Source organism: Felis catus, chromosome A2 (genome assembly GCF_018350175.1).
Source record: "Felis catus isolate Fca126 chromosome A2, F.catus_Fca126_mat1.0, whole genome shotgun sequence".
Lineage (NCBI taxonomy): Eukaryota > Metazoa > Chordata > Mammalia > Carnivora > Felidae > Felis > Felis catus.
The window spans coordinates 4791233-4815651 of record NC_058369.1 but is presented as its reverse complement, the minus strand read 5'-3'; the positions used below and the strand labels follow the sequence as shown (position 1 = coordinate 4815651).

Below are 24419 nucleotides of genomic sequence, written 5' to 3'. Positions count from 1 at the left end.
TCCAAGTACATGATTCTGAGATCAGGAATTAACATCAAGTTTCCATTTCATAAGATACAATAAACAGTATGCAGCATGCAAATACTTCTGACCAGAAATTTTTAAGCACCAAAATATGGCTTTTTACCTATACAACTAAAAATATTTATAATTCTGATATTTTCCATGGCAAAAACAAGTCAAGTGCATCGTGCTATAGATAGCACGAAGAACCAAGAAGCAAACATCATACAAGAGAGAATGGTTGCAGGAAATATTCTAGATGAAAGCATACCAAATGTATTAACCTAAGGGCCACCTGTGCCCCACTGCCACGAGGATATTCAAACCTCACTCCATCCCCCACATTCCTAATCACCTTTTCAGGGAGGGAAGCAGAAATGGAGGCAGGCAGCATGAAATGCCTAATGTCCAAATGAGTAACTTTGTTTAAAGGGACTCACCACCACCCCCCCCCCAGCTTTATTGAGGTATAACTGATAAATACAATTGCATATATTTAAAGTGTACAACATGGGGCACCTGGGTGGCTCAGTCAGTTGAGCATCTGACTTCCACTCAGGTCATGTTCTCACGGTTTGCGTGAGTTTGAGCCCCGCATCCGGCTCTGGCTCTGTGCTGACAGCTCAGAACCTGGAGCCTGCTTCACGTTCTGTGTCTCCCTCTCTCTGCCCCTTCCCTGCTCATGCTCTGTCTCTGTCTCTCAAAAATAAAAAAAATATAAAAATAAAATAAAGTGTAAAACGTGATGAGTTGACATAACTATACATTGTGAAAGAATCACCACAATAAAGTCAGTTAACAATAAAGTCATTACACGTAGTTACCTTTTTGTGATGTGTGGTGAGAAGGCTTAAAATTTACTCTCAACAAATTTCAGTGATACAATAAAGTATAGTTACCGTGCTGTACATCAGATCCACAGAACTTGTTCATCCTTCTTTTCAAGTTTATTTTGAGGGGGCGAGGGGCAAAGAGAGAGAGACAAAACCCCAAGCGGGTTCTGTACCATCGATGCAGAGCCTGATGCAGGGCTCAAACTCACAAGCCATGAGATCACGACCCGAGCCAAAACCAAGAATCATACGCTTAACCCACTGAGCCACCCAGGTGTCTCGAACCTGTTCATCTTTAAGGGAAAGTTTGTACCCTTTGGCCAATATCTCCCCATTTTCTCCACCCTCCAGACCCTGGTAACCATGGTCCTACTCTGTTACTATAAATTTGACCTTTCTTTTCCTGATTCTACTTATAAGTAATATCATACAGTATTCGTCTTTCTCTGTCTGGTTTATTTTACTTCAGGTTCATGCACATTGTAGTAAATGGCAGGATTTCTACTGTTTTATGGCTCAACAATACTAATATATAAAAATATAGGAGCGCCTGAGTGGCTCAGTTGGTTAAGCATCTGAATTCGACTCAGATCATGATCTCACGGTTCATGCGCTTGAGCCCCACATCTGGCTCTGTGCTGACAGCTCAGAGCCTAGAGCCTGCTTCAGATTCTGTCTCCCTCTCTCTCTCTCTGTCCCTCCCACCACCTCAAAAATAAATAAACATTAACAGGAAACCATCAAAATCCTGCAGGAGAAAACAGGAACAACCTCTTCGACCTCAGCCACAGCAATTCCTTACTTGACACGTCTCCAAAGGCAAGAGAAATAAAAGCAAAAATGAACTATTGGGACCTCATGAAGATAAAAAGCTTCTGCACAGCAAAGGGAACAATCAACAAAACTAAAAGGCAAGCGACAGAACAGAAGAAGATATTTGCAAATGACATATTGGGTAAAGGGTTAGTATCCAAAATCTATAAAGAACTTACCAAACTCAACACCTGAAAACCAAATAATCCAGTGAAGAAATGGGCAGAAGACATGAATAGACACTTTTCCAAAGAAGACATCCAGATGGCCAACAGACACATGAAAAGATGCTCAACGTCACTCCTCATCAGGGAAATACAAATCAAAACCACATTGAGATACCACCTCACACTGGCCAGAGTGGCTAAAATTAACAACTCAGGAAATAACAGATGTTATTGAGGATGAGGAGAAAGGGGAACCCTCTTGCACTGTTGGTGGGAATACAAACTGGTGCAGCCCCTCTGGAAAACAGTATGGAGGTTCCTCAAAAAATTAAAAATAGAACTACCCTACAACCCAGCAATTGTACTACTAGGAATTTATCCAAAGGACACAGGAGTGCTGATTCATAGGGGCACTTGTACCTCAATGTTTATAGCAGCTCTTTCAACAATAGCCAAATTATGGAAAGAGCCCAAATGTCCATCCGCTGATGAACAGATAAAGAAGATGTGGTTTGTATATACAATGGAATACTACTTGGCAATAAGAAAGAATGAAATCCTGCCATTTACAACAACATGGATGGAACTGGAGGGTATTAATGCTAAGTGAAATAAGTCGGTCAGAGAAAGACAGATATCATATGTTTTCACCCATATGTGGGATTTGAGAAACTTAACAGAAGACCATGGGGGAAGGGAAGGGGAAAAAAATAGTTTCAAACAGAGAGGGAGGCAAACCCATAAGGCACTCTTAAATACAGAGAACAAACTGAGGGTTGATGGGGAGGTGGGGGAGAGGGAATGGGTGATGGGCATTGAGGAGGGCACTTGTGATGAGCACTGGGTGTTGTATGTAAGCGATGAATCACAGGAATCTACCCCCAAAACCAAGAGCGCACTGTATATAGTGTATGATAGCTAACTTGACAATAAATTATATTTTTAAAAAGAAAAATATATATGTATATAATATCAATATATTATCAACATAACATTAATATCCATTTGTCAATACTAATTAATCTATAATTATATAATTCATACATACTAACATATTAATCACATATTTCATTAAATGATAGTATATTTATATATTTATAAATATATCCATTTATATATCATATGTAAATAATATATACAACATAAATATAATATATAATTCCATATATAATAGCATTCTATTTATAATAAAAGAAGTATATATATAACACATTTTCTTTTTTTAATAGTTTCTATTTTATTTATTTTTTATTTTTATTTATTTATTTTTTTTAATTTACATCCAATTAGTTAGCATCTAGTGCAACAATGATTTCAGGAGTAGATTCCTTAATGCCCCTTACCCATTTAGCCCATCTCCCCTTCCACAACCCCTCCAGTAACACTCTGTTTGTTCTCCATATTTAAGAGTCTCTTGTGTTTTGTCCTCCTCCCTGTTTTTATATTATTTTTGCTTCCCTTTCCCTATGTTCATCTGTTTTGTATCTTAAAGTCCTCGTGAGTGAAGTCCTATGATATTTGTCTTTCTCTGACTAATTTTGCTTAGCATAATACCCTCTAGTTCCATCCACGTAGTTGCAAATGGCAAGCTTTCATTCTTTTTGATTGCCAAGTAATGCTCCATTGTATATATACACCACATCTTCTTTATCCATTCATCCGTCGATGGACATCTGGGCTCTCTCCATACTTTGGCTATTGTTGACTGTGCTGCTATAAACATTGGGGTGCATGTGTCCCTTCGAAATAGCATACATGTATCCCTTGGATAAATACCTAGTAGTGCAATTGCTGGGTTGTAGGGTAGTTCTATTTTTAATATTTTGAGGAACCTCCAGACTATTTCCTAGAGTGGCTGCACCAGGTTGCATTTCCACCAACAGTGCAAAAGAGATCCTCTTTCTCCGCATCCTTGCCAACATCTGTTGTTGCCTGAGTTGTTAATGTAACACATTTTCTTTATCCACACATCTAACAGTGAACACTTAGGTGATTTCCACATCTTGCCTATTGTGAGTAATGCTACAATTAACACGAGAGTGCCAATATCTCTTCAAGGCACTGATTTTGTTTTCTTCAGATACATACCCGGAAGTGAGATTGCTGGATCACAAAGTAGTTCTATTTTTTTTTTTTTTGAGAAACCCTATATCATTTACCACAATGGCTGCACCAATTTACATTCCCACCAACAGTGCCTATTGGTTCCCTTTTCTCCGCTTCCTTGCCAACAATTGTTATTTTGGGAGTTTTTTTGATAAAAGCCTTTCTACCAGGTATGAAGTAACATCTATTATGGTTTTGATTTCCATTTCCCTGATGCTGAGTGATGTTGAGCACCTTTTCATGTACCTGTTGGCCATTTGTATCTCTTCTTTGGAAAAGTTTACTTGGGTCCTTTGCCCATTTTTTCTTTGGATTATTTGTTTTTGTTGTTGCTGTGGTTGTTTGTTTGTTTGTTTGTTTGTTTGTTTGCTATAGGGTTGTGTGAGTCCCTTATATATTTTGAAGACTAACTCTTTATCAGATAAATGGCTTGCAAATATTTTCTTCCATTCAGTGGGTTGCCTTTTCACTTGGTTGATGGTTTCCTTTGCTGTGCAGAGAAGTTTTTTGGTTTGGCTTGGTCGTGTTTGTTCACGTTTGTTTTTGTTGTCTTTGCTTTTGAAGTTGGTTCCAAAAAATCACCACCAAGATCTACGTCAAGGAGCTTACTGTTTTCTTCTAGAGGTTTTATGGTTTCAGGTCTTACATTCAAGTCTTTAATCCATTTTGAGTTAATTTTTGTGTGTGGTGTAAGATAGGGTCTAGTTTCGTTCCTTCGCACATGGCCACCCAGTTGTCCCAAAATCAGTTGTTGAAAAGATGGTTATTTTCCCATCGTATACTCTTGATTCATTTGTCATAAATTAATTGCCCATATGCGCAGGTCTATTTATGGGCTCTCTATTGTGTTCCACTGATTTGTGTCTGCTTTAATGCCGGTACTGTACTGTTTTGATCACGTGTTATGTCCTTGTCCAGCTTTAGTATCCAGGAAATCCTGGCCTCATAAAATGAATTTGGGAGAGTTCTCCCCTCTTTTGTTATTTCGAAGAGTTTGAGGGAGACTGATACTAACTTTTGTTTAAGTGTATGGAAGAATTAACCAGTTAAGCCATCTGGTCCTGGACTTTCGTTTGTCGGGGGACTTTTGATTATTGGTTAAATTTCCTTACTAGTCATTTGTCTGTTCAGATTTTCTGTTTCTTCATGATTTAATCTCAGCCGTTTGTAGATTTCTAGGAATTTCTTCTAACTTATCCATTTCTTCTATTTCTTCTAACTTATCCAACTGCTTTGCTACATTCCATAAGTTTGGGTATATAATATTCCCATCTTCATTGGCTCTGTGATGTGTTTTAATTTCCCTTTCGATTTCTTCTTTGCCCCATTGATTGTTCAGGAGTGTATTGATTAATTTCCACATATTCACGAATGTTTCCCTTTCTTTCCTGTTAGTGATTTCTGGTTTCATATCACTGTGGTTAGAGAAGATAGTTGATTTGGTTCCAATCTTCTTCAATTTGTTTTGTAGCCTAACATATGATCTATCCCAAGGAGTGTCCCATGTGTACCAAAAGATGTGTATTCAGCTGGTGTTGGATGAAATGTCCTCTATCCTGTTAGGTCTGTTCAGCCTGAAGTACAGTTCAAGTCCAGTGTTTTCTTATTGGGTTTTTTGCCTGGCTAATCTACCCACCACTGAAGTGGGGTATTAAAGTCCTCTATTATTATTACATGACTGTTTATGTCTCCCTCCAGATTTTCTGATGTTTGCATAACATATCCTTGTGTTCCGGTGCTGGAGGTACATACATGTTATATCCTCTTGATGAAGTGACTCCTTTATCATTATATAATGAACTTGTCTCTTGTTACAGTTTTTATTTAAAGTCTATTTTGTCCGATAAAAGCGTAGTTGCCCCTGCTGTCTTTTGGCTTCCATTGGTATGGAATGTCTTCCTCTATCCCTTCACTTTGAGCCTTTTCGTGTTCTTAAGGCTGATGTGTGCCTCCTGTAGGCAACATATAGTTGTGTCTTGGGCTTTTTTTTAAATCCATTCATCCACTCAATGTTTTTTGTTTGTTTGTTTGTTTGTTTGTTTGTTTGTTTGTTTGTGATGGAGAGAGAGAAACCGTGCAAGCAGGGGAGGGGGCAGAGAAAGAGAGAGAGAATCTCAAGTAGACTCCATGCTCAGTGCAGACCCTAACACAGGGTTCAATATACCCTGACATGAGCCAAAGTCAAGATTCAGATGCTTGACCGACTGAGCCACCTCAGTGCCCCTCCACTCTATGTCTTTTGATTGGAGAATTTAATCCATTCACAGTTGAAGTAACTACTGGTAGGTAAGGACATCCTATCGTCATCTTATCAATTGTTTTCTGGATGTTTGTAACTCCTTTGTTCCTTTCGTTCTTTCTTGCTGCCCTCCTTTTTGATTTGACAATTTTCCATAGTGATATGCTTTGATTCTTTTCTCTTTATCTTTTTTGTATCTACTGTCAGTTTTTGTTCTGTAGACACGAGCCTTACGTAAAACACCCCATAGTTAAAACAGTCTTTTTAAAGCTGATTACAGCTTAATTTCAACCACATAAAATAACTCTACCCTCTTACATCCCTCTCATCATAGTTAAGTTTCTTTGGGTTAATTACTGAAACATTGTGTTTCGTTGGCAGTGTCTCATTTTCTTGATTTTTCATGTTCCTTGAAGTCTTGCATTGCTGTCTTCAGATTTGAAGAATGGCTCGTGTCTTTCAGTCTTTATTGATTGGCTACAGGAGGGAGATGGCTTCACCAGTCAGCACTACTAGGGATTCTGAGGCTCTCAGACCTTCCCTAGGATGTACTCACTGCACAATTCCTCTTCTCTCTTCAGGGGCATTCTTAAGATTGTAAGACTTCTATGGATCCTATGAAGCCTAACCAAGTGCTGAGAGCCTCCTTTTAGCTTTTCCCCCATGGCGGTGCCCTGAAATGCTCAGTTTTGTACGTTTCCTCCTTACCCACCCATGTTTGCTGATTGCCTAATGTATCGGGCACTGTTCTCAATACCTGGGATTCATCAGTAAATTTCAAACTTTTGCTATCATGGAGCTCACACTTTGGCAAATCAAAGCTGGGTCTCTGTCATCTGCACCTCATCCTACATACCAGACCCTACCATTTCCCGAAACAGGAAGCCTTCTCTCTGGTTGCTAAAGTTGCATCATTTTATTAAATCCTCCTAATAAGCCATCAAAGTGGTGTGGCAGATGGTGTGTTCCAAAGATGACTGTCCTAACATCTCCCATTCCAACGGGCCTTTATGCAGTTGGAACTTGCACCTCCAAAGTCATTTTCTCTACCTCCTTAAATTTGGGTGGGCTCTAAGGAAAGAATGGCAGATGACACAAGTGACTCTCAGGTATAGTGTTGAATTGTCCTCGCAGCCTCCATTTCTGCACTCCCTGCCTCTTGGAATCCAGCCACCACGTGAGCCTGCCATGCTGCGAGAAGCCCAAGCCACATAGAAAGGACAAGTGTAGGGGTGCCTTGGTGGCTCAGGTGGTTAATCAAACAACTTGGGCTCAGGTCATGATCTCACGGTTGGTGGATTCAGGGTCCCGTGTCAGACTGTGCCGACAGCTCAGAGCCTAGAGCCTGCTTTGGATTCTGTGTCTCCCTCTCTCTCTCTCTGCCTCTCCCCCGATCTCTCTCTCTCTCTCTCTCTCTCTCTCTGTTTCTCTCGCTCTCTCTCTCTCTCTCAGAAATAAACATTAAAAAAATTTTAAGGAAAGACAAGGGTATGTGCATGGTTTGAGAGTCCCGAATGAACTTTGACAAGCATCCAGAGGATTCTTAATAACCAACTCACAGTTATTTAAGTCATCTCCAACCGTTTGAATCTTCCCAGTTGAGCCATAGGCACTGTAGACAGGAAAATAAGTCATTTCCACCACACCCTGCCATGACTGTTGACTCACTGAAGCCAGGAGTGTAATAAAATGGTTGTTGTTTTGTGCCACTAACTTTGGGGGATTTATTATGCCGTGTTGGATAGCAAAATAAAACAGGGTCGATGATAAATAGTGAATTGGCCAGGGGTGCTCTTTTTAATGGAATGTCAGGTAAGGAGATGGCTTTGGATCTGAGCACTGAATGGTGACCAAGAATCTACATGGGAAGACCTGGGAGAGGAGACTTCCAGGCAGAAGGAACAGCCAGAGCAAAGGCCCTGAGGCAGGACTGTGCCTGACGTGCGCAGGAACAGCTAGGAAGCCCACTGTGGTGGGAACAGAAGGAGCAGATGGACGGTGAGATGCGGGAGGTAACAGGAGCACATTGGGCAGGATCTGATCAGTCAGTGTGAATAGCTGGGGGTTTTGGCTAGTGATTAATAGAAAGCCACTTGAGGTCACTGAAATAGCACCAAATCCCAGTCAGTGCAGCCTACGCTTCTCCACTTCTATCTAGCTCCACAATTCCCATCCTCACCCAAGCCAACCCTAGAGGCCTCTGCCAGCTTCCCAGTCACGTTCCTCCTTCCAATTTCTACACCACAATCATAGCTTAAAATCTTCCACTGACTTTATCCTGAAGACAGAAAAATGTCCAATCCCCAAATGTGCACGGGAGGCCTTCATAATTTCTCTAACCTCATTCCCTACCACTGTCTGCCTCACTACTCCCCTCCAACCACACTGGTCCTCCCTGGGGTGCAAACACACCTGGACTGTTCCCACCTCAGGGCCTTTTGCACCTGCTGTGTCCTCTGTCTGGAATGTCTTCCTCCCAGATATCCTTGGGGCTGGATTTTTGTCAGCATTCGAATTTCACCACATGTGCTACCGTCTAAGAGAAGATATCCATGACCACCACTTAAAAATAGACACGCCCCCACCAGGGTTGCCTGGGGTGCTCAGTTGGTTAAGTGTCTGACACTTGGTTTCAGTTCAGATCATAATCTCACGGCTCATGGGATCAAGCCCGGCGTTGGGCTCTGCACTGACAGCACGGAGCCTGCTTGGGATTCTCTCTCTCCTTCTCTCTGCCCCTCTCCTGTCCACACTCTCTGCCTCTCAAAATAAATAAATAAAAATTTAAAAAATAGACCCCCCCATTGTCTAGAACATCTCCCACATATTTCTTTCACAACATTTGTAATGGTTAATTTTGTATGTCAACTTGGCTAAGCCACAGTCCCCAGATATTTGGCCACACATCAGTCTAAATTTTGCTGTGAAGGTATTCTTTTAGATGACTCATGTTTAAATTAGTAGCAGATTTTGAACAAAGCATATTGCCCCCCGTAATGTGGTTGGGCCTCATCCAATCAGTTGATGTCCTTCAGGGAAAAAGACGGAAGTTCCCCAGAGGTAGAAGGAATTCTGCCCCAAGAATGCCTTCAGGGCGGCACCTGAGTTGTGTGAACCATCTCCTCAAAATAAATCTCTCTACACATACACGCTTATCCCATGGGTTCTGTTTCTCTGCAGAACTCTGACTAATACAGCATTTCTACCATCTTGAATTATTATACTTAGGGGTTATTTAGAAGGGAGATGAACAGTATTTTCTGTAAAGGTCCAGACAATAAATATTTTAGGTTTCATGGGCCATATGGCCTCCGTCACAGCTGCTCAACTCCACTGCTGGGCCATGAGAGCAACTATTCACGATACATAAACAAATGCTCATTCATGGCCATGTTCCAATAAGGCTTCACTTGCAGAAACAGGTGATGGGCTGCCGACCCCTGATCTAGAATATAAGCAGAACCCCAGCCTCTCTTCCTTACCCTGTGTCCCCAGTACCTAGAAACATGCTGACAGATTAAAAACCTCCAGTAAATATTTGTTGAGTAAATAAATGAGCGAATGAAAAGGTGTTGTCCCATCTCACTCTGGTAAGTCTTAACAGCCTAACTTTAACCAGCAACAATGTGTAATCTTTAAGCTTTAATATCTCCCTGAAAGATTGATAATGGAGGGTTTCACTCGATCTGAAGGAGTGTTCTTATAGATTTTATTAGTCATGTATTTAAATATCAAATCAAAAATTTGCTAAAGCCTTTCTAGGGAAATGATTTAGACTAATTCTGGAGTCTTTTGTTTGTTCTCTTAGCTCTGAATCTTTAGGTATTGGTTCTTTTCTGCTGATGTGGAGTTCGGGGTATGTCTCTCATAGCGTTGATTTTTTTGGTCTCATGCCCTGTGATTCTTAGTTGTCTGTTCAGCTTTGAGTTTGAAAATTACAATTCTCCTGGGGCACCTGTGGTCTCAGACAGCGGAGCATTGCAACTCTGGATCTCAGGGTGTCATAAATTTTGAGTCCTGCGTTGGGAATAGAGACTACTTAAAAATAAATAAATAAACTTAAAAAAAAAATTCTCCTGCCTGTTCCATTTGCTATAACTTGACTCAGGAGAGGAGTCATAAGTTACATCCACTGATGTAGCCTAAGGATAAATTATATCATTGGGTTTGCTCAGTACGTGGATCAGAAGAGAAGGTAGGGCTAACCCAGCTAGTGTCCATGTGTGTCTTTCTTTCCTTTTTTCTTTCCTTCTTTCCTTCTTTATTTCTCTTTCCTTCCTTTCTTCTTCTTTCTTCCTCCCTTCTTTCTTTCTTTCTCTCTTTCTTTCTCTCTTTCTTTCCTTCTCTTTCCTTCCTTCCTTTCTTCTTTCTTTCTTCTTCCTTCCTTCCTTTCTTTCTTCTTCCTTCTTTCCTTCCTTTATTCCTTCCTTCCTTCCTTCTTTCTTTCTTTCTATTCATGCTTTCCTTCCTTCTTTCCCTCCTTCCTTCCTTCCTTCCTTTCTTCTTCCTTCCTTCCTTCCTTCCTTCCTTCCTTCCTTCCTTCTTTCTTTCTCCTTTCTTTTTCTCTTTCTCTTTCTTGAGTATAGTTGACACCCAATGTTACACTAGTTTCAGATGCACAACATAGTGATGCAATAAGTCTGTGTCTTACACTTTGCTCAGCACAAGTGCAGCCACCCCCTGTCCGCATGCAATGCTGTCACAACAACATCAACAATATTCTTTATGCTGTGCTTTTCATCCCCACAATTTATTCATTCCATAACTGGAAACCTCTATCTCCCACTCCTCTTCCTCCATTTTGTCCGATCCCCTCACCCTCTTGTGTTTCTTTCTAAGTAATCACCTTGATAAATACCCCAAAACTTCCTCCTATTTCTTGAATCCACTCACACCACATTTGGAATTTCCTAGAACTGCCCCAGCCTTTGGGGTTTTGGTTTCCTCTGGGTTTGTTTCTTAATAATCTTGTTCTTGTCTGACTCATCTTAAATAAATACTTCCAGTTTATATTCTCGTATAGGGGCTGGGGGGGGAGCGAATGGTGAAGAAAACGGGACAAAATGTTAACAACGGATGCATCTGGATGAAGGGTATGTGGTTGTTCTTTCTACCCTTTTTATTCATGTAACTTTTCTTGAAATCTGAAATTATTCCCAAACACTCTTTCTTCTATTATGGAATGCTTCTCAAATTTGCACATCACCCTTACGCAGGTTGCATGCCAGTCTTCTCTGCAATCCTTCCAGTTTTAGTGTCTATGCTGCCAAAGTGAGCTCCAAATACTTACTCCTTTAAATTTTTTAATGTTTATTTACTTTTGAGACAGAGAGAGACAGAGCATGAGCAGGGGAGGGGCAGAGAGAGAAGGAGACACAGAATCCGAAGCAGGCTCCAGGCTCTGAGCTGTCAGCACAGAGCCCGACGCGGGGCTCAAACCCACAAACCGTGAGATCATGACCTGAGCTAAAGTCAGGCACTTAACCGATCGAGCCACCCAGGCGCCCCAAAAACTTACTTCTTTAAAAGAAGTTGCCTGTAGAGGCCATCTCAACGTCTTAGCTTGTCACTAATTTCTCAAGCCGCTCTGATGCAACTTGATTCATTCATTTATGCCCCTGAGAAGAGTTAACCACTCATGATTTTGATGATTCAAACTCCGGAGGATATTTTTGGTTCTCATCTTAACGGACTTTTTGCACTATCAGATATCATTGAGCACAACTTCCTCCTTTGAAGCACATTCCTTGGGATCTTGACTTTCCTCTTTCTTGTCTGGCTGCTCCTCTCGCAGGCTTTTGTGCACATCTGACCACCTACTGAACCATTACATATTGAAGTTCCTCAGTGCTTGATCTGAGACCCTCTTTTCTGTTACCTCTTCACTTGTTATTCTAAGACATCTCATCCTTGCCCCGAACATCCTTTATATAAATATACCAACAATCTTTAAATCTCCATCCTAGCCAAAGAGCTTGCATAGCCGCAGAACCAACTTAATATTCCCACATGGCCACCTCAGAGGCACGTGGAAATTCCATTCATCCCAAAGTGACCTATGAGTTTCCAGGGTCCCCAAATCCCTAAATACCTCTTAGTTGCACGAGCCACAAGTCTTGGCTTCTCTTCCTCCTCCCTCTCGCTCATATTCAAAGCTTTGGCAACTCCTGTTCCTTTCTGTCTCTCTCTTATATGCACACACTTCCTCTCCATCTTCAGACCTAACACTCCATCCCAAACCTCCTGCTCTCTCTCGGCCGAGTAATCCCATGGGCCTCCTTGCCCCTACTCTTTGCTTTTCATTGCAATTTGACATCCCTGCCACAGAGATCTAGTCAAAAAGCTAATCTGACCTCTTGTATTCCTAACACTCCGTTATGCTCAGGATAAAACTGGCTGGCATCCTCGAGCTGGTATGGTCTAATCCCTTCCCCCCGTTTCACACTGTTGTGGTCACTCTCCTACCTCTGGCTTTTGTATATGCTGCCCTGCCCACCTGGAACTCACTTCCCCAAACCTTCTCTTTGCCTGATGCACCTGGGACCTTTGGTATCGTCTCTCTGTGACCCAACTGATAATAGCTTCCATATTTTGAGTGAAGTACAAGGCACTATGCTATTAAATCCATTCGCTGACTGGATGCTCCCAAATGCCCATGAGACACAAAATGTTTTCCAATTTTACAGTTGAAGACACACTAGGCACAGAGAGGTCAATGCACTTGCACAAGGGTGCACAGCTTAGCTAGCACTGGCAGAATGAGGGCTTGAATTCAGCTCTGTGTGAGTCTAAAAATGCACACTCTGTATGACCCAGCAATTCCACTTCCTGGTATATATCCAAGAGAGTTGAAATCAGGATTCCCCAAGAAATATCTACACTCTCATGTTCACTGAAGCATCATTCACAATGGCCAAGATCTGGGAACAACCTAAATGACTTCTGACAGATAATGAAAATGTGGTGTAGCCATATCATGGGATACCACTCAGCCCTAAAAGAGAAGGAGGGGCACCTGGGTGGCTCCACTGGCTAAGCATCTGACTTGGGCTCAGGTCATGATTTCATCGTTTGTGGGTACAAGTCCCGTGTCGGGCTCTGCGCTGAACTGACAGCTCGGAGCCTGGAGTCTGCTTCGGATTCTGTGTCTCCCTCTCTCTCTGCCCCTCCATACTCGTGCTCTGTCTCTCAAAAAAAAAAAAAAGTTAACAATTTTTTTTAATTTTTTTTTCAACATTTATTTATTTTTGGGACAGAGAGAGACAGAGCATGAACGGGGGAGGGGCAGAGAGAGAGGGAGACACAGAATCGGAAGCAGGCTCCAGGCTCTGAGCCATCAGCCCAGAGCCTGATGCGGGGCTTGAACTCACGGACCGCGAGATCGTGACCTGGCTGAAGTCGGACGCTTAACCGACTGCGCCACCCAGGCGCCCCAGAAGTTAACAATTTTTTAAAAAGAAAAGGAAACCCTGCCCCTTGCAGCAACACAGATGAACCTGGAAGACATTATACTAAGTGAAGTAAGACAGACACAGACTGTAAGACAAATACCGAAGATTTTCTTGGTATGTGGTATCTAAAGTCGTCAGATTCGTAGAAATCTGACCCAGGGGCAACCAGGTAATTGTTCACATTCAGTGGGGGCAGAGGGTCTGTAATGCAAGACGAAGATATTCTAGACTTCCCCTGTACAATGTTATGCCTGTAGCTGACAAGGGGGAGTGTTGTGCACTTCTGATATTGTTAACAGGGTAGCTCTCACGTTAAGTATTCTGAACATCATTTTCAAAAATGCTCTGTGACCCATCTCTGCTCCTTCCTCACCATACTGCTCCCAGCACACACACACACACACACACACACACACACGGGAAGCTGCTGCAAGGCTTCAGCCTTTCCACTCAGCTTCCATCACTGGAAATTCATCCCACAACGCTGCTGGTGGGGAGGTGGGAGGGTGCAGGGTCTCTGCTCAGTGTCTTCAGACCCACACCCATCCTGGGTAGCAGAGGTTTCCTGGCAGACTGAGTCAGAGACTGAGGGAAGCAAGAGAGGGATGAGAAGAGCCTTGACTCTTTGCAGAGAGGTTGGAAACTGCACTTGAAAAGTCTGAGAACCCTCAGCCAGGAAACCCTCCTCCAAAGGGTCCTGCCCCTGGGATGGTGTGGGTGGGCCATCACCACTTTGTACGTCCCACCTCTTGTGAAGGGTCTGGATTTACATCCCACTCTCTCATACAACTCCACAATCCCTGATCCCAAACCCTAGAAGTCAAATATGTTTTGGAATCCAGTATTTACACTGGTAATAGATAGATAGATAGATAGATAGATAGACAGATATCTAGATATCTATCTCTATATATCTGACCTCACCCCCAACACAGGGCTTGTAAAGTCTAGTAAATTCCTAAAATAAAACACTAGCAGCATCTTTGTTCTATGAGGTGACACCGGGGGGTGGGGGAAGGGGACTCTGATGACTCCTTGCTGGTGGCTGAGAATTGCTTATTGGTGTCAGGAAAAGCCTCCACAGATTTGGTGGTCAGAAGAATCAGCAGTGGTTTTGTGTGAGTAATAAACCAGACTCGTACCATATATATCATATTAAAGGGACTCATACAGTATATATTATACATATGTTACCACCACATACCACAGGCTTCTGGAACAGCACCCATTAATCAAGCATACTAACATCCCTATTATAGGAATATTTGAGCTAAGGAATCAGTAAAAATCATAAACACATTCACATGAGTTCAGTCCATTTGGGCTGCTGAAGGAGTGTATGAAGATTTTTCTCTTTGGGGATTTTATAGTTGTGGATGCAGGACTATGAATCCATGGTCGTGGTTTTTTTTTTTTTTTTTTAGGCTTTTTTATTTTTGTTTTTATTTTATTTTTTGAGAGAGAGAGAGAGAGAGAGAGAGCAGGGGAGCAGCAGAGGGAGAGAGAGAGAATCTTAAGCAGGCTCCACACTCAACGCAGAGCCCAACATGGGGCTAGATTGCACAACCAACCAAGAGATCATCAAGATGGGAGCCCTGACTGAGCCACCCAGGCGCCCCTCTGTGGTTGTCTTTGCAACACCACATCTTTCTAGAATTGCCTTTGTAACTTTATAACCCCTATCTTGGCAAGGGTGTCTTTTTGACATCACAGATGTGCCATTGTACCCCCTCTCCTTTGTTGTTATTTTCTTTTTAAGTTTATTTCTTTATTTTTGAAAGAGAGAGAGAGAGAGAGAGAGCACTAGCAGAGGAGGGATAGAGAGAGAGAATCCCAAGCAGGCTCCACACTGTCAGCACAGAGCCCAATGAAGGGGTCTATTTCATGAACCATGAGCTCATGACCTGAGCTGAAATCAAGAGTTGGACACTTAATGGACTGGGCCACTCAGGCATCATTCCATTGTTTCTTTGTCACACACCCATATGTCACTGTAGAATTCCATGTGTGAGTTGGTGTGAAATGTATCGAGTGCTTATCAAGAGCCTGGCACTGTGCATTAAGTGTCTCTTAAATGCAAGGGAATCCTGTAACCATCTGTATCAGTTGGCTAGGGCTATCACAACAAAGTAGCACAAACTGGGTGTCTTCAACAAAATATTTATTCTCTCACGGTTCTGGAGACCAAAAGTCCAAAATCAAAGTGTGGTCAGGACTGGTTCTCTCTGAGGCTGCAAGGGAGGGGTCTGTCCCAGGCCTTGGTTTATCGATGTGCCTCCTCACCATCACATGGCATTCTCCCTGTGTGTGTGTGTCTATCTCCAAATTTCCCCTTTTTACAAGGATGCCAGTCATACTGGATTAAGGCCAAGCCTAATGACCTCCTTTTAACACAATTACCTCTGTAAAGACCCTATCTCCAAATACAGTCACATTCTGAGGTCCTGAGCAGGTAGGGCTTCCACATATGAATGGGGGGGGGGGGACACTATTCGACCCCAACTTGTCTGTATTCTATGAGGTCACTTGGAAGTGACTAGGGCTCCAGGAAGCCTGGTTCTACAACTCACACTGTCAACCACTCTGTTATTAGTTGTGTGATCTTGGGCTAACCTCCCTCGGCCTTCGTTTCTGAGAATTCGTTTAATGAGAATTCGTTTAATGAGAATTAAAATAAACTAGTAGCTTCCTGCTGGAGTCTTTGCAAAGCAATTAGTGCCTGGGAACAGTAAGCGTTAATAAATGTCAGCTGTAATTACTGTCACTGTTGTTGAATTCCATCTGTATACCTTGGGTGTTGGTAACATCCTACGACATTATGCGGCCTAAGTATCCTTGTCGTGGGACACGCCCAGACCCAAATAACCCAGGAAGTAGGACAGACTCTCAGACCCCAAAACTACCAAGAAAGGCACCAACAACCTTGAAGGCCTGCATCCTCGAGCAGCATAGAACAGAACCCACCCCAGAAGGAAATTCATGGGAGGGCACCCAAGTTTCTCATGGCTGCTAAGGGTAGATACTAAATGTACCAAGTTGAATAATGTCGCCCACCCCCCACCCCCGCCACCGCGGGGTGGGGTGGGGTGGGGTGTGGGGTGTTCATAAATTCCTGGAACCTGAGAGTGTGACCTTATGTGGATATAGGGTCTTTGCAGATATTACCGGTTAAATTAAGATGAGGTTATACTGAAGTAGGAAGTTGGACGCTCTCCATCCAGTAAGAGCAGTGTCCTTGTACAAACAGAAGAGAAACACGAGACACACAGAAGGGAAACAGTCATGCCACAATGGAGGCAGAGATGAGAGTAACGTCAGGAGCCAGGAAAGGAACGCCAAGGAGGGCCAGCACCCACCAGAAGCTGGAAGAGGCAGGGCTGTTGGAGAGAGCCTGGCCCTGCCAACACCTCGAATTCGGACTTCTGGCCTCCAGGACTGGCAGACAATAATTATCTGGTGCTTTAAGCCACCCAGTTTATGGCACTTTGTTGGAGCAGCCCCAGCAAACTAACGCCACTAGGGTTTCCCCACATCACCTGGAAGAGACAAGTAGGGAACCTAGGTAGCTCCTCTGTCTCTCTAGGGCTCTTTAGTCTCATCTGCGAATCCCCATACATCTTCCTTCCCCCTTTCTGTGTCTGCACGTGGCTCCCTCCACGCTTCTGTCTCACGTACAGCTTCCGATTCCTGATCAATACCCTCGGTAGAGCCAGGCCTGCCCCTGTTCCTGGGCAAGGGGACGTGATTGGCCCAGCTCGAGTCATGTGTCCACTCTGGCCCAATCAGCTGCCCCAGAGGACTTGCGTCACCGGGTGCTACTCAAAATAGGCAACAACCAGGCTTCCAGGGTAGCGAGAAGCTGGCCCCTGGACCAAGGGTTCTGGGAAGCGCCCTTCCCCCAACAACCCTGGAGGTGCACCAAGGGCAAGGTTTTGGACGGCAAGGGCGGAAGTCCAGAGGAAGCATCTAGCAATGGGGGCAGGCGGTAACAGGCATTTGCCAGCGTGTGACCCAGATTAAGCGATCTTGGACAAACGGCCACAATGATCACTCTGAAGTGCGGCACCACACACACACACACACACACACACACATTCTTTCCCTTTTACTTAACCACACCCTTGAGTATGGGAGGTCCTTGATCGGCTCTGGTGCATGACTCAAACACGCTCCTCCTGAGTGCCCCCCCCCCCCACTGTGGACTCCCAGCCTCCAGCAGGTCTGACAGGAGGTGGGGGTTTCCAGAGCCACTCCAAACGGCCTTCTGCCTGTAAGCCCCCTTAATAAACCGTTTCTCATGGAGCTGGACTGGCAGACCTTTTTCTCCCGTCTTAACAGCTCCTTGGGCCTTTAGAGGTCATTTTGCACTTGCTTCCTTTTCACAGAACAACCAATTCGCTTGATAATTTCATTGCCAATATGGGGGGGGGGAGGGGGGGACATTCACAGGTGTCAGCTCAATGCCAGTTCTGCCCACTCAGGAGGGACTCTTTGAGAACGGGTAGAAGTGAGTCAGGCAAACGGCATTCGCCTCCACATCCGCAGCCTCACTGCCCATCCCACAACCCCTGTCTGGCCAGTGCAGGCCACTCTCCCAACTCTGCCTCCCTCATTCCCTTACCTCCTCCTAAGGCCCCTCCAGGCCATCTGCTCTGTGGGGACTTCTCTGCCCACCCCAGCCCCTTTCGTCCTGAATAAGAAGCCAAGATTCAGGGGTGCCTGGGTGGCTCTGTCAGTTAAGCGTCGGACTTCAGCTCAGGTCATGATCTCACAGTTGGTGGGTTCAAGCCCCGCATGGGACTCTGTGCTGACAGCTCAGAGCCAGGAGCCTGCTTCGGATTGTGTCTCCCTCTCTGCCCTTCCCCAGCTTGCTCTCTCTCTCTCTCTCTCTCTCTCTCTCTCTCAAAAATAAAGACATTTGGGGCGCCTGGGTGGCGCAGTCGGCTAAGCGTCCGACTTCAGCCAGGTCACGATCTCGCGGTCCGTGAGTTCGAGCCCCGCGTCAGGCTCTGGGCTGATGGCTCGGAGCCTGGAGCCTGTTTCCCATTCTGTGTCTCCCTCTCTCTCTGCCCCTCCCCCGTTCATGCTCTGTCTCTCTCTGTCCCAAAAATAAATAAACGTTGAAAAAAAATTTAAAAAAAAAATAAAGACATTAAAAAAATAAAAATAAATAAGAAATTTAAAAAAATAAAAAACAAGCCGAGATCCTGCTGGTTTGTGTTGACCAGCAGGCAGACCTACATGGTGGGGACGTTATGCGGCTGGGGGAGCTGGCCTGGCCCGGAGACACTGGTGTGCTAGCAAATGCCTAACAACCAGCTCTCCAGAGGGGGGAAAATGACTATGTGCATTTATTATCAATTTTGTTGGCAAAAATGTGCAGCACAGAATCTGCGAAATACATATATAAAATACTTTTCATTGCAAACTCCATAGTCAATTCTGACAGATTACCTCCCTTGATTTTTCCCACTCCTGTCCCCAGAGCCACCCGGGATTCCAAGTGACAACTGAATATTGGTTGATCCTGTTCCTTTAAAGACGCAGATGGCCTGGGATGACAAAGATGTCCACGCTCACTGGCTTGCCAGTCATGTTGAGCAACATCTTCGCTAAATCCGATAAATGGTCCGAAAACACAAGACTTCCTCAATTTTCCGTGTGCTATTCACAACGCAACAGCCCAAGACAAGACACACTTCTAAGCATAATCTACATGTTTAACATCATTTTCTCCATCGCGGTCTTAAACAGATGATCCACACACAATACATGAAGCCGACCTGAAGTAGGTGCAGGCAGATGCCTCTTGGCTGATTTTCAGTTACCAGCGTGAGGTCACGGAACACAGTCGGCAAGCCAGGTCCTGCAGAATGGCGTTCCACGACACCTCCGCCACAGATACGAGAAGTAGGTGACTTCAGGAGCCCAAATAATAAGAAGATGGGAAAGAAATCCCTAAAGTATAGGATAGTTAGGTCTCAAAGAAGGTAACTCACGCTGCCTGGCACGCAACAAAGCCTCAATATTTCGTAGTCATTAAGTTTGTAAGTATTGTTTAACCCCGTGCCACGCCCCACCTCACGCCCCCCACGTGGTCTGGTCATGCAGGGTCGCACGCAGTCATGGTTAACAGGGTCAAGCGGGCATACCTGACGGCCAGCTTGGCAAAAGCTGGGCTATCTGGCCTGCTCAGGGCTGCGTCCCCAACATCTCAAACAGTGCCTGACGACACAGGAGATGCTCAAAACAAACTCCATGCGTGAAGGTCACACAGCGTAGTCACACGGACCCCCCAAAGACTAGCCCCTCGAAAGCCGCAGCAGGGCTGTGGATGAGTCTTTATTTCTCACATATTGACATAAATAGTTGTTTTTTTGTTTTGTTTTGTTTTTTCCTGTTGTTTGCTGCTCTGTCTCCAGCCCTGCACAGGGCCTGGCATATAGAAGATGTTCAATAAATATACATTGAATGGATTAATACAATGGACTAATATAAAGTACACCGTTGAGCTCAGGCTCAGAATAAATACCAAAAGTTCGACTTGAGGCAGGAGTGGGAGAGAGTCCCATAGGAGAGTCCTCGAGGAGGGGGTCAGCAGCGGGGACCCCTGCCAAGCCGGGTGAGGTAGAGTGGCCGGGCGTCACCAAGAGCCCCGGGGAAAGAAGGCAGCATTCATTCTCTGTCCGGCGAGGGGTACCCGGGCCCAGTGTCAATGGGCCATGGCGGCAGGGAGAGTCCAGCAGGGACTTTGGTGGCCACTCGGAAGAGGCCCAAGATCGTGGCGCCCTGCGCAAGCTGCCAGGCAAGGTGTGCCTCCGCCTCTGCGCGCAGGTGAACGCCCAGGCGCTGGCCTGCGCCCAGGTGCAGCAGGCTGCTTCGGAAACCAGAGGCTGAGTCCGGGGCTTTGGAGGATGGAGGCGGCAGGTCCAAGGTCAGGGCCAGGGCCGCAGCCCCAGCGTCCAGGGGCCGCAGGTGCAGGGCGACGGAGACAGAGCCCGAGCCGAAGCTGGATACCACCCGCTGCAGCTTCAGGTGCAAGAAAACATAGTAGACGCCAGGCTCTGCCACCATCAGCTCCCGCGAGTGCCGGTCGTAGCTCAGGCCGGGCCCCAGGAACACCCCTGCCAGGCCTGGGTCGCTGTACCAGCGCAGGGGCCCTTCAGTCAGCTGTACTGAAGGAGGGAGGAAGAAGAGGGGAGGTTGGCTGAGCACTGCTGGGGGGCAGAGGTGCAGGCCTGGGGAGGGGCGCTGGGGAGGTCTTGGAAGGAAGAGGTTCCCAGAGGGAGGTGAGGCTGGTAAGGGAAGGAAGGGGTTTGGCCAGGGAGGGCAGGGGGGGATCTGAGGGGCAGGGGGAGGCATGTCAGAGAGGGAGGAGGTGGAGGGAGAGGTGGTGGGGGGAGGGTCTCAGGAAGCAGGGAGAAGACAGAGGGGAAGGGTGGGGAGGAGAGTCTGAAAGGGGGAGGGGGAGGGAAGGGGGAGGGAGGGAAGAATAGGGAGGAAGCGTCTGGAAGGGGAAAGAGGTTAGAAGGAGGTCTCCAGAAGCAGCAAAGGGAACCGGGGGAGAAGGAGAGGAAAGTCTGGACCTCGGGAACCCAGTGGGAGAGACAAGAGCAGGCTGGGGTCTGTGGGATCAAGCCACAGGTGCCAGGCAGGGGTGGGGGTGGGGGCGTCTGAGGTAGGCACATTTGGAGGTCAGAAGAAGAAAATCCGCACCCAGAGAGGGTCATGGGAAGGTCAGAAAGAGAAGGTTCAAAGCGGCGAGGGGACAGCTCTTAGAGAGTGGGGGGAAGAGGGCCAGATGGGGGGAGTGGAGGCCTCCCTCTCCCGAGGGTTCCTCAGTCTCCTGGCCACCCCCGGCCCCCACGCCCCCCCCCCCAAGGGAATGACGCAGGACACTCACCATCTTGGGCCACCAGCTGCGCGAACACGGCCTGCGAAGAGGAAAGGCGGAAAAGTGGGATGCAGGCCCCTCCCTCCCGCTGTCCCGGGAGAGCGGGGGAGGGGGTCCCCGGGGTCGGCGCAGGCCTTGAGCCCCCAGCCCCCGCCCCGCCGCGGGCTCCAAACGTTCAGCAGGAGCGCACACGCACACCCCAGGCTGGTGGCTCAAGCTGGCCCCAAGCCCTGGGGTCTGCCAGGGCAGAACCTCGTGGCTCAGTAAAGAGGAGAGGAACCCTCCGGGGGCCCCCTGGGGAGGGACAGGGGGATACCCCAAGGGTGCGGGAGAAAAACCGAGGTCCTCCGGGAGCTGAGAAAGAACCTCGAGTCCCCTCAGCGGTTCGAGATGACTAGCCCTCGGGGTCCGGGGCCCGGGATGCAGACGGGGTGCCGCCGGGAGGGGCCCCCGCGAAGTCCTGCGTAAGCAAGGGGTGCGCTCGGGGGCCCCGGGGCTGGGGCGCATCTCACCTGCGGAGAGTCGGGGAGGCGGGCGCGGGCGTCGGGCGGCTGCTCGGGGACGCGGGGTTGGCTGGGGCCGGGCGCCGCGGAGGCCGCGGGCGCGACCCAGGCGCTGAGCCAGCAGGCGGCGCAGGTGCCGGCGAGCAGCAGCAGCGCGACGCTGAGGGCCCAGGGCAGCGGGCGGCAGGCGGGGCCGGGGGGCGCGGGCGGCCGCTGGGCCTCGGGGTCCGGGACGGCGTCGGCGCGGGGGCACATGGCCGGCGGCGAGCGGCTGCAGCCGGGCCCGGGGCGCCGCGCTTTATAGCGACCCTCCGGAAGCCGCGTTTTCCGGGGCGGGGCGGGCGGGGATCCCGGCGTCCCGCCCCCCTCGGCCTTCCGTGCGAAGTTTCCCTAACTTTCTCTTCTCTGAATCTCCACTCTCCTTCTCCTTTCTCGCCCTCCGAGGGCCAGCCCACCGTTTCCTCTTCGTCCCTACTTGTCTCCCGTGCCTCCCGGCGATCTCTCTCCGCCTCTCTGTCTCTCTGGGTGTCTCTTTGTACCTCTGCACCGCCTCTTTTCCCTGTGCCTCGCTCGCTCGCTCTTTATCTGACCACTGTCTCCGTAGGAGGTCGCGCGGGATCTTTCCGTCTCTCGGCCTCATTATTTCCGTGCGTCTGCTTCTGCCTCCCCGTGACTCCTCCTGTCTCTCTAGGCCTCTGCCTCTCTGATTTTCTGTTTCTCAGTCTCTGTCTCTTTCCCTTCCTTCTTGCTACTCCCTAGCCCCCCGCCCCGCAGCGCTCCCCTAAATCCAGCATATCTGCGGAGGGGTCAGAGGACAGCCAGGCCTCAGCCCCCTTCAGCCCTCCCCCCCCCAACCCTCCCTCACCTTCCCGGGGAGCCTTGGGCCTTCCCCATCTTGCCCCCACCCACCCACCTGGGCGCTTCCCGGCAGGGGCCCCCTCTGGACCCCACAGGCAGAAGGCTGGAGAGTCCAGGTAGAGAAATCCCCCTTGTAGGGAAGAGCCAGCCCTGGCTAAAGCAGAGGAAACTCAAATTTCCCATTCGCTGTCCCTGGTAGAGGCGGAGGCGGAGGCGGGAGGAGGAGCGGAGCAGGGGCCAAAACTCGGCCCCAAAAGAGGAAGCCACCGTTCATTAAGAGACGGGCGGCCCTGGAAAAGTCCTGAGCTCCCACAAAAGCCCTGCTCTGCCCTGACCGGCCCGGGCCGGGTGGCCACGCCAATCCTCTGACCCTCTGCAGGCCTCAGTTTCCCTGTGGAAACTGGGAGGGCCCGCAGGACACCTGATCTCGGCCCTGCTTGGGCAGCCAGGAAATGCAGGGGGTGGGAAGGGGGGTTATGTTGGTTCAACTGAGTTAAGTATAGGATGGCACGCCCCTGCGTTCTATCTTGTTGTATTGGGCCTCCCTGGGGAATTAGGGGAAGAAAACAATGATGACACTGGCCGTTGTTGGTGCACAGGTGCTAAGTGCTTCCGGTGTGAGTGGTTTATAAGGTGTGACACCCGAACCAGCAGCAGCAGCACCTGGGGATTTGTTAATTATGCAAATTCTAGCACCACAAGCTAGACCTGCTGACGCTCTGGGAGCGTAAACTCTGGAGTCTCTGAGGAGTCTCGGTGGGGATGAGCCCTCCAGGCCACTGCATTGTACCGGGCACTTGCACTTGCCGCCGGAATGTTCTTTCCCCAGACCGGCAGGCAGGGGACACCTTCTTGACGCTCACTTTCCGTTCCAGCGTCACTCTGGGCAGAGATGATGAGCCCAGCACCGGGTACGCTGTGCTTCTTCCCGAAACCCCAGCGCGGTCACAGCTAGAGCAGTTGTTTTTGAAAACTAAGCCAAAATTGTCAGCCAGCAGGCTGGGGAGCCAAAACGATCTCTCTGGCACAATGCCGCCATCACCATCCCCCAAGGCGCGGTGGTTGGTGGCCACCCCACCCCCCAGGGCTCCGAAAGAGAGTGCGGTGGGTGGCAGCTAAGGTCCAAGAGTCACCCTGGACACCAGAGCGTTAAGTACACCGGTGCCCCTGAATGCAGGAGCTGAAATGTCCCCACCGCAGCCCTCACCACCCCCACTCAGCACCCAGGACTGGGAAGATGCGACAGTAAAAGGCCCATCTCCTAGAAACCTGACCAACCAGGAAGGAAGATACACAGATCCCGAGGCCAAAGGGCCCTCTTCTGATGGCATCACTCAGCCAAGAAGCTCACAGGCCATGGGCCAGTCTGGTTTTGTTTCGTTTTTTAAGGTTTTTTTTAAAATGCTGGGGCGCCTGGGTGGCTCAGTCGGTTGAGCATCCGTCTTCGGCTCAGGTCATGATCTCACGGCTCCTGGGTTCAAGCCCTGCATCGGGCTCTGTGCTGACAGCTCAGAGCCTGGAACCTGCTCCGGATTCTGTGTCCCTCTCTCTC

The 24419-nt window shown here is 47.5% G+C and overlaps 1 protein-coding gene and 1 non-coding gene across 2 annotated transcripts; both read right to left on the bottom strand.

Moving 5' to 3' along the window:
• Positions 1-11332: 11332 nt before the first annotated feature.
• LOC111559628 lies at positions 11333-11440 on the bottom strand. Its single transcript, XR_002740753.2, has one exon. It is a non-coding gene; the product is annotated as a U6 spliceosomal RNA (small nuclear RNA).
• An 8498-nt stretch (positions 11441-19938) lies between these two features.
• On the bottom strand, positions 19939-22817 carry TNFSF9 (TNF superfamily member 9). Its single transcript, XM_023244260.2, has 3 exons — positions 22019-22817; positions 21516-21546; positions 19939-20787 (listed from the first exon to the last, which is right to left on the bottom strand). Exons 1-3 carry the CDS (start codon positions 22262-22264, stop codon positions 20288-20290), a joined length of 777 nt encoding a protein of 258 aa, XP_023100028.1. The 5' UTR covers positions 22265-22817; the 3' UTR covers positions 19939-20287.
• Positions 22818-24419: the final 1602 nt, after the last annotated feature.